Here is a 9,684-nt window from a genome sequence, read left to right on the forward strand (position 1 = left end):
CCAGCAGGAACCAGACTCCGTGTCCTCATTTATTATGAGTATGCAGCCCACGTTCCTCAGCTCACCCGTCCATGAAGTCCAGAGCCCAGGAAGCCTCTCACCACTGTGCCAGACCCTGGGGCCCTCCAAGCCGTGCCGAGGGGCAGGGCTTCAGTGGCCCAAGTGCGTACACATCCAGATCACAGCATTCATGAAGCTGTCGGATTCCACCTCCACCTCTGAGAGTGCATGGGTGCTTTTGGGATAGAGCAGGAGCCTGGGGGATTGAGCAGCAGTGTGTGAGGATCAAGGTACCTTTGCTGCTCACCAGCCCACCAACTGCGAGGGCTGTCTTACTGCATGCACTCACCGAACAGGCACGTTCCGGGCCTTGAGGGCACGGTAATACTCCATGCCCTGCTTGAAGGGCACACGCCGGTCCTCCTGGCCAAGCATCAGTAACACTGGTGTCTTCACCTAAGTATGCAGGGAGCAGTGGTGAGCAGGGCCCAGGGCCCTGGACAGACTGGTGGTGGGGAGGCGAGGAGGGCTCCATACCCGAGGAGTGTACTTGATGGGTGACTTGTTCAGCATCTCACACCACACGATGGGGTCTGGCAGGCAATCGCTACTGTAGAGGTGGCCAGCCTCCACCACACACCTACAAGACACCACGCTAATGAAGGCCCAGGAGCGCCGGGGCCTTCGGGAGCTCCATGAGGATATGGGGGGAGGGGGGCCTGTGGGCACACCCACCAGTCAGGGATGTCCGTGGAGCCCATCATGGAGGCAATGTTGATCACAGGGTTCCGCACCACGCAGGCGCCGTAGGTCTCGGGGTACTGACCAATCAGGTGGCAGGACAGGAAGCCGCCATGGGAACCACCCAACAGGGCCACTCGGCGGGCATCAAAGTGTTCCTCCTGGAGCACCTGCTCGACTGCAAACTACAGGGCGGAGCAGATCATGCTGCAGTCAGCGGCCTGCCCGGCTGAATGGAGCCACACCCCCGCTGTCCTACCCTCCCAACCTGTCCGGAAGCCCCAGTCCCTGCTACCTGGACGTCCTTCACATCCTGGCTGCCCACATTGCCGGGGAGGGAGAGGATGCTGTCCTGGCCAAAGCCCGTGGAGCCACGATAGTTCACTGGAAGCCAGGGAGGGACCAGACAGGGTGGTCAAGTGACATTCCTGGAGCCCTAGATACCCTTTCACCTCTATGTGAAGTAGGCCTTGGGGCCAGCTGCATCAGATGCCAGGGGAAGGGGCCAAGAGGTTGGAGATGGCCCAGTGGCCACATGCCCTTTCATGGGAGTTGCAAGTTAGTCCATGGAGCCTGAGGCTGGGCCAGGGCAGTTTCTGATAGTGATTACCAGTTCAGGACTGTAGAGAGGCCTGGAGACGAGGGCAGTACCCGCAACACTTGCAACGACCAGGCCCACCCCATGACCACCCCACAGCCCCACCAGAGCTGCAGGGCCCTGCCCCCTCACCTAGTAGTACTGCAAAGCCCATCTTGCAAAGCATGGCTGAGAGTAGCATCCAGGAAGTGACAAATGATGAATGGGGTCCCCCTGCAGATACGGAACAGACAGAGGGTGAAACAGCCAGCTAAGGAGGGGTGGAGAGGGAGGGCAGGGGCTGTTAGGCTAGTTGCCTACCGTGGGGTATGACCACCATGGGCACCTGGGTTTTATCTGGAGGGTCGCTGGGTTGGATAAGGATCACTTCAAAGTCAAGACCAACTGTAGGGGAGAAGCAGCAGTCAGCAGACCCAAGGCTACTGCCCAGGGCTCTGCCAGCTGAAGCCTCCGCTATAGCTGCAGGTCTGGGGCTGACCTCTGACACAGGAGGCTGGGCCAAGGAAGCCCACACTGTGATGCACGGACCCCAGGGGGCTCATACTCCTTCTACCCTGGTCAGGGAGTCCCGTTCTCTGCAGGGACAGCATTCTGCAGGAGGTGTGGTCATAGAGGCCTCGCATACACCTGGCTTCTTTGGGCTCCGCTATCCCACTGCAGAGGACATGGCCCAGTGATGCCCAGAGCAGGTGCTCAGATGCCTGGACACTACTCCCCATGATCATCCACAAGAGGAGCAGAACAGCTCTTACACACCATCTCAAACCCTGCCCCCGCCCCACCAAAAATGTGAGACGGGAAGACAGGAAAGGTGACCACTGATGCCGTGTGCTTGGGGAACCTGGAGAAGGTGTCCCTCTGCCCCTGCCCAGCTCACCATACTGCGCATTCTCTTGCTCTGGGGGTGGCTGTAGTACCCGGATGCTCCAGGAGATGTCAGGAATGGGCTCGGCCTCCTCCAGGGACACCCACACCACCTCCTGCTCCGTCCCCGCAGGAGGCAGGAACCCGACTTTCTGCCAAGGGAAAAGAGTGGTTCACAGGTGGCCTGGCTGCCTCCCAGCCTTCCAACCACTGTGAGCGTGGACAGCCCTCGCTCTACTGGGCTGTCTGCCCACCTCCAGAGGGCACGGCGTGGACTCCTGTCATAAGCTGGTATATACACAGGCACTCACACAACCAAACGGAGGTACCCCTCCCTCCTCAGCCTCTAGGCTATTTTACGCCAGAGGACTGAGCACTTTCCCAGGCACCCTGTTCTGTAGGAAGCAAACTTCAGCTCAGGCGTTCCTCCCCATGGTGCCAGATCTCGTGGACTATCCTGAGCTGAGTCTGCATCCTGGCTGCTCATGAACTGACCAGCCACAGTCAAGGCTTGGGTCAGTTCCCTGACCTGGGAACTCTGCCTGCACAGAATCCTTGCCTCCTGGTCTGTGGCCCACCAACACTCACCAGGCACGGGGGAAGGCTGGGCGTGGAGAACTGGGCCACCATGAGGTCCCGGTCAATTGTGAGCAGCTTCCAGCTTCCACCTGACCCGCCTGGAGAAGGCAGAGGCCACCACTATTTCCATCCCGCCTCCACCCCCACACTGCAGAGCCAGATCCCCCAGAGTTGTGGCTTCACAGCCAGGTGCCCCTTCCTCCATGAACAGCAGAGGGATGCCCACAGAGGGCTGTCTTGGCCAATGAGAGCCAAATGCACACAGCTCCAGGACAGCCTCCTTCTCAGCCCGCCCATCCAGTGGCTGTGCCCTGGGACAGCCGGATCTGGCGACACACCAGACCCCACGGTACATCCGCGCACCCCTTGATGACTCTAGTCTGCAGGGTGGCAGCTGGGCCCAGGAGGCTGGGCGCGGGGGTGCGGTGCTGATTCTAGGCAGTGGGGTCCAAGGAGTAAGATTCCTAAGTCGGGGACTGTATGATGACACACAGTTTGGGAACAATACTTTCGTAGCTTTGTGAAGAGGTGGGTATAGCCTGGACAGGTGGAGGACTCAAAAAAAAAAAAACATTTTAGGGGCAGGATCATCAGGCCTGGAAGGAAGATGAAGAAGCCAACCCAGGGCTTCTCCTGGGCCCTGGAGATGCAGAGGTGACTCTGCCTGAGGTCTGAAGAGTCGGGAAGATGACTCTGGCCGATCTTGGCCAGAGAGACTTGTGTGGGTTTGAGGAGCCACGTGGGGGCTGTGCTGAGCCGTGCCAAGACACAGTGGGGGCAGGCAGAGGCAGGGAGGCAGTGTGTTGGCTGGCTGCGGGTCCTGCAGGGGCAGGGTCTTCAAAGCTGTCAGTAGAGGCTGCGGGACAGTCAGTGGTGCAGAGTGGATGCAGCCCCGTGTGCTTGAGCCCCTCCCCCGGCCTGGCTGGCCCCTCCCTGGCCCTGCTCACCAGCTGTCAGAGGGGTCACAGTGCCCTTCTGGGTGTCCACAGCAAACAGGTCCTGAAGCAGAGGGGAGGCCACGTGTGGCACCACATCCAAGGGCCCTTCGGGTCCTGCCCCCACCTCCTCTCTATCTTCCTGGGGACCCTGGGGCCAGGCCAGATCCATGAGTGACTATGGCAACAGCTACTCAGAACAGTAGGTGTGGCCTGGGGACCTGAGTTCAAATCCCAGTTCCATCACAACGTGATGAGTGACCCTGGGCAGGAGAGGGAATGCCTCTGAGCCCCTTCCTGCTACCCTGAGGACCCAATGACATCACACCCCAAAGGAGTCTGGCATACTGTGGTGTCCCTGCTCAATCCTGGGGAGAAACCACTGTCCCACCTCCATCAACTCCCCGTATGGTGGTGTTCAGGGGCACACTCCCATGGCAGCCCCGTGTCCCCCAGATGTCCCAGGCCCGCAGCTCCTGGGGGATGGTCAAGGGCTGCCTTTCAATACAGTCAAGGCCCCTTACCTGCCGGCTGCGCTGAGCTGTGTCAAAAACCACTCTCTGGCTGTCAGCCGACCAGCATCCCAGAGGCAGCAGGCTGCAGTAGATCCCAGAGAAGTTCTCTGCAAAGGCAAAGAGCTGGGGGCCATGTCCAAGAGTGGAGGGGATGGGGGGGGGGGGCAGCAAGACTATAAGGAAGGCTGGGTTGCTGGGGAATTCACCTGGGCCCCCACACATGGGTACCCGAGGTGATGAGGAGCTGCCTGAAGTGTGGGTTGAAGGGCAGAGGCCTCTGAGGGTCCAGGAGACGGGCAGCTTAAGAGCTCCTGAGAGAAACAGTAGGCACTGGCATTCCTGTGAGCAGCTCTTATTGGGCCCCTGGTAGGAGCGGATGCTGTAACCAAGGTAACACCTGTCTGTCCATTACCATACTTAGCTGACTGCCTGGCCCAGGGGCCTAAATAAACCCTACCTTCTAGTATAATCACTCATTTAACCCTCACTACAGTCCCGCAAAGAGCAGGGACAACCACTTCCCCCTCACATAAAGGAATGGGAACTCACGATACTGCCCAGGAACACCCAGCTAACACGGGGCAGAGCCAGAATTCATACCAGCTGCCTCCCTGTAACCCAAAGAGAAGAAAAGGAGACCATCTCTTATCCCTGACTCCTGGAACGGACCAGGTGGCCTGAGAAGGCAGGAGACTCACCCCTCACATCCTTGGGATACCCTGGAATCCCAAGCAGAGCTGTGAGCACCCAAGACTGTGACTGGAGTTTATCAGCCAAGAGCCACCCTCCCAGAGACCCTGCCGCCTCAAGGGCTTGGACTGGACAAACACTGGGGTGGGGGTTTGGAGTGGGAGAATGAGCACCCTTTTGTAGGACCTGCCAACCTCGTGTACTTTCTGAGAGCCCATGAAGGAGCAGGAGCTTTAATCAGCTACTGGAAGGACAAGAAAGATCTATGGGCTGCAGCCTGAATGAAACCATCTCAGCTCTGGTCCAAGTGACTTCCTTCTGTCAGAACCATGCCTGATGGTGATGGCCCCACCCCCTGCGGCGGCTGAACCTGGGGTGGTCTGGCAGAAGGGGAGACTTCAGAAGGAACTCAGGACGGAAGAGCTGAAGAGGCTGGCCCCCAGCAAGGAGAACAGATGGCGAGAGAACAGAGCTGCAGGCTCCGCCCCACCACACACCCCTTACCTCCCAGTTGCCGAGGCACGACATCCACCACCACCACGGTGACCCTGGTATACCAGTCATACTGGAAGACAACAGGGCGGTTAGGCCCACCAGGGGACTGGCAGGGCCCTCAGGACAGGGAGGGGAGGACCTGAGAGGAGCCTGATGTATCTCCTTTCTGGCGACCTGGACCAGAGGTCTGGAGAGGCCTCTGACTTTCACGAGGGGTCCAGAGCCCACTACGTCCCAGCCCCTTGCAGAGCAGCCACGTGCAGATGAGAAGCAAAGAAAGGAGCATTCCTGTAGACAGAGAATGCTCTCCAAGTGGTGAGTCTTGACTGTACAGAGCCTCCCAGGACACCACTCTCAGCCTCTAGGCCCTGCCTGGAGCAAAGGCCGGGCGGAGTTCACACCATCACTGCACCCAGGACAGGAGGTCCACTGAGGGGCTTGTGGGGAGTCGAAACTGACTCTTCAGCTCTCATCCACCATCCCCTTCCTCCTGTTTACCTCCCCCCACCCCTCCCTCCCACCAGCTCACCAGGCACAACTGGCCACACTGCTGATGGGGGACCAGAGATGGGAACTGCAGGTAGACGATGCGACACTGGTCCGGGCTCAGCCGGGGAGAAGTGACAGCCAGAGAGTCATCCGAGAGGAGCTCTGGACCAGACAGAAATGTGAGCATCGTGCAGGCTGCCAGGGCCCAGTGTGTGTCAGCAAAGCACGGGCAGGCGCCAGCACGTACCGCAGTTCCCCCCAGTGAGGTCCACGTAGTACAGGGCTGACCTGGAACCAGCAGAGACACACTCAGCTTCAAGGCCAGTCTGAACTGCAAGGCGCCCTGCCCCACCCCTTCGACTGTCCTCACCTCCGATTGGTGCAGAAGCGGATGCCCAACCGGAAGGGTTCATGCCACCAGCCCGTGAACACCACACCTGTGTCTCCAGGGGCCCAGAAGGCCTGTAAACAAGATCACGGGGCCCGTGTGAACAAGGGGCAGTCACTCAGGCAGGGCCCCCAGACTCCAGGAGTGATGCAGGCCAAGTCAGCACTAACCTGGCCAGGGGACACACTCTCGGGGACCCCCTCAAGCACAGAGATGTTGCCACTCTCGACATCCAGCACACAGAGTACAGGCGTGCCTTTGGAAACCATGTTTTCTCCCCAGTCTTCGTAAAACAAAAACTGGTCCCCCTGAGAACACAAGACACTCGATGCCCAGCCTGTCTTGCGGGAGCCTGCCCTGCCCCCTGGAAGCCAGCACCTCCCCAGTTCTGGTAGGCACAGTGTGGGCAGAGAGCCTACTGAGTTCCAGGGCTGCCCAGACGGGCCTTCACCAACTGGCCATGGCCATGAGCACCTTAATGGCCTGGTCTGACTTCTTCGGCCTGGCCACCTCATCATCGCTGCCACTGGCATCCAAGGCTTTGGTCTGAAAGAAGGATTCAGCCTTGGGGCGCTTCTTCTCTGCCACATATAGTAAGTGTGTCTCCGAGTGCGACCAGGACAGGCAGCCAAAGCAGTCTGGGTGTAAGGAAGGCTGATCAAGGGGAGCCCAGGGCTACGGCTGCCCCTCTTGGCCACCCTGCCTGCTCACCAGCCGGCTGGCTCACCATCCTCGTAAACTGGCCCATGTTTCTCCAGCGCTGACAGGTTGAAGCTCTTGAGCTTCCGGTTCTTCTCCCAGACCTGAGGACATCTGGTAGTCAGGCTGCCTGTTCTCCAACAGAGTCTCATCTGTGGGACAGAGCCCCCAGCTGCCCACCACCTGGTCCTGTACAGACTCACCTCCAAAAACTGCTTCTCCTCCCCAGTGCTTCCAGCCTTGCGCAGCACGGCTTTCATGGCACCTGAAGGAGATTCTCTGCTTAGCAACCTAAGGATGATACGGGATAGCAGGTCAGGATGACCTCCCACCCAGTGACAGCCCATCCAGTCCCCTTACTGGTCAACCTCTTAGACAAGATTCTTGAGGCTTCAGCCTACATCCACCCCTGCAGCCCTTCTAGTCCTTCCACAGCAGCTGCCTGCCTCCGCTTCCTGGGGCAGGGCCTCTAGTGCCATCCCAAGTTTGGAACAGACCTCCAGCGCTTATGACCATGTCACGAGAGGCTGCCTGAGCTCCCAAGGAGCAGGAACCTGGCTCCAGACTTCCCTTCTGGGTCATACCCACACCAAGGCCCACGGTAGGCATTCAGAAAAGGCTTGCAGATGGCTGAGGCCTTGCGCACAAGCTTCCTCCCTCAAACTTACTCCCCCCGGGTCTCCACACTGTTGCCCGCAGGCCCTGCAAACACCACTGAGTCCCCATCATGGAACACCAGGTACTGGCGGCAGAATCGGATGTTCTCCATGCGTTCTAGGTCCCTCTGGGTCCATTCTGCGAGGAGAGGCATGAGATTGCTCAACTTGACCAGTCCTGGCACGGGCTCCCCTCCCCCACCCCCACCTCCCTCAATCTGTCTCTAGATATTCTGGGGGCAGGATGGGTAACACTCCAGCCCAGCTCAAGTCTAGGGCTCCAGAGCCTAAGTTGACAACATCTCAGGAGAGAAACCATTACTGCTCCTAGCATCCACCCTGAAACCTTGAGGGTGGGTGTGGGATAAGACAATGGGTGTAACCCTTACAAGGCCCACGCTCTGCATGGGCACCAGCTCATGATACTCCAGGTAGCCCCACCCCCACCCTATACACCTGTGGGCACGGGGCCTCTTGGGGAGGGCACGGGGCCTCTTGGGGAGGCTCCCTTCCACACCCACTTTCCAAGAACGGCCTTCCTCCACACACCCGTGTGCACCGTCAGGCAGCGAGCCCTCCTCGTCCCCCTCCTCTCCCCGATTCCCGTTCATACACACACCAGTGTGCACCGTCCTGTAGCGACCCCCGTACTGCGTGGTGACCTCCGGGCCCAGGCAGGCGGCGCTCAGCGCGGGCTGGCGGCTAAGGACCCGGTACAGCGCCGCCGCCTCTTCGGGCTCGCTCAGCAGCACCTGCGCAGGGGACACAGCAGGGTCAGGCCCGGCCCGGGCTTCAAAGACCTCGGGAACCGCGGGCCGATCCCTCACCTGCCGCTCCATGGTGGCTCTGGGCCGCCAGGGCGAGGCGTGGCCTGCTGGCGCCCGGAAGTGAGGCTCCGGGGGCGGAGCCCGGAGAGGCCCAGCCCGCCTCCGCCACGGGCTCGCAGTGAAGTGAGAGGGGCGGGATTTTCGACGAATGGGCGAGGACGGTTAGCCAGGGGGCGGGACCTCGATGGTAAAGACCCGGGGGCCTGTAGGAACCAGTAGGGGCTGCGGTCCCTGGAGCCCTGCAGGGGAAGAGCAGGGATCTCTCAGAAAGCAGCCAGCTTCTCGGGGAGGGCTAGGCTGATGAGAGGCGAGCTCTGTGGGCCAAGTCCTCGCCTGTTACTGGGAGGGGACGGAATAAAGGCGCTGGTCTTTAGGGAGAGGTGAAGTGTGCGAGTAACTACAGGGCCCACGAGAAGAGGGGGTGAGGCCAGACTATAGACCGAGGACTCTTGGAAGACAAGGGAGTGGGGGGCGGACTGGGAGGTACCCAGCGAGGGTAAAGTCGAGTCCAGCAAGAGGTGAGGGGCAGGGCCTAAGAGGTGGGACGCAAGCCAAAGTCAGCCCCAGCTGGTGTCTCCCGCAGCCCGGAGGCTGGCTGTCGGGTCCTCCTGGTCTATTGCTAGGCATGCATTCACCAGACGCTGCTCTGCAGGAAGAGAAAAGAAGGGCGGAGGTGTGCTCCTGGTAGAATGCAGAGCTCTGGGGCTTATGGCAAAGAAGGGAGGATACAAAGTTCACACAGGGTGTTGCCAGGTCTTATCGGACACCAGGCCTGCCCCAGAAGCTATCTGCCCCTCCAGCCCTTCCCCACCCTGCTCAGTGGCATGTGGATGAGCACATGAGCCTCTGTCTGCCTTCCCAGGCCTCAACCCGAGTTCTTGGGTGCAGAGGGCCTGGAGGGGACAGGCTCTACCCAGAACCAGAGTCCTTCCTGTGGAATGAGAAAGCTGGGCAGGAAGGCTCCCTCAGGACGATGGCACTGGACGGGGCAGGTTACCTTGGCAGGAGAGGCTGGCCAGTTGTCTGGCCAGAAGCAGTGGATGTCTCCTGAGCTTGGCTGGAGCCAAGGAGCCTGGCTCCCTCAGGACCCTGAGTCCCTGTGCCAAGCCTTGCCTGTGACTCAGATCCCACTTGACTGGCCTGCAGCTTTCCCTTCCCCATCAATCACATCAGACTAGTCAGGTGAAAACAGTTTCCATCTTCTGAGG

The 9,684-nt window shown here is 59.9% G+C and overlaps 1 protein-coding gene across 4 annotated transcripts; it reads right to left on the reverse strand.

Moving 5' to 3' along the window:
* Positions 1 to 21: 21 nt before the first annotated feature.
* On the reverse strand, positions 22 to 8,542 carry APEH (acylaminoacyl-peptide hydrolase). 4 transcript variants are annotated; one of them, XM_065933691.1, is made up of 22 exons: positions 8,477 to 8,542; positions 8,269 to 8,401; positions 7,662 to 7,788; positions 7,197 to 7,284; positions 7,022 to 7,097; positions 6,769 to 6,932; positions 6,465 to 6,602; positions 6,277 to 6,368; positions 6,154 to 6,194; positions 5,947 to 6,068; positions 5,427 to 5,487; positions 4,242 to 4,339; positions 3,730 to 3,781; positions 2,792 to 2,880; positions 2,217 to 2,355; positions 1,640 to 1,723; positions 1,472 to 1,552; positions 1,037 to 1,125; positions 736 to 926; positions 538 to 640; positions 350 to 456; positions 22 to 256 (listed from the first exon to the last, which is right to left on the reverse strand). In XM_065933691.1, exons 1-22 carry the CDS (start codon positions 8,486 to 8,488, stop codon positions 151 to 153), a joined length of 2,193 nt encoding a protein of 730 aa, XP_065789763.1. In that variant the 5' UTR covers positions 8,489 to 8,542; the 3' UTR covers positions 22 to 150. The 4 variants fall into 4 exon arrangements, with proteins under 4 accessions (XP_065789763.1, XP_065789760.1, XP_065789762.1 ...); XM_065933688.1 differs by having other exon boundaries at positions 3,730 to 3,868; XM_065933690.1 differs by lacking the exon at positions 1,640 to 1,723 and having other exon boundaries at positions 3,730 to 3,868.
* Positions 8,543 to 9,684: the final 1,142 nt, after the last annotated feature.

The sequence above is a fragment of the Muntiacus reevesi genome, chromosome 4 (genome assembly GCF_963930625.1).
Source record: "Muntiacus reevesi chromosome 4, mMunRee1.1, whole genome shotgun sequence".
In the NCBI taxonomy this organism is placed as follows: domain Eukaryota; kingdom Metazoa; phylum Chordata; class Mammalia; order Artiodactyla; family Cervidae; genus Muntiacus; species Muntiacus reevesi.

Excerpts from the sequence above, each read along its gene's own strand:
- APEH (XM_065933688.1), bottom strand. Across the intron at positions 6,195-6,276 it reads CGCTTCTGCACCAATCGGAG|GTCAGCCCTGTACTACGTGG; the intron begins GTGAGGACAGTC and ends TGCTGGTTCCAG. Across the intron at positions 1,724-2,216 it reads GCAAGAGAATGCGCAGTATG|TTGGTCTTGACTTTGAAGTG; the intron begins GTGAGCTGGGCA and ends TCTCCCCTACAG.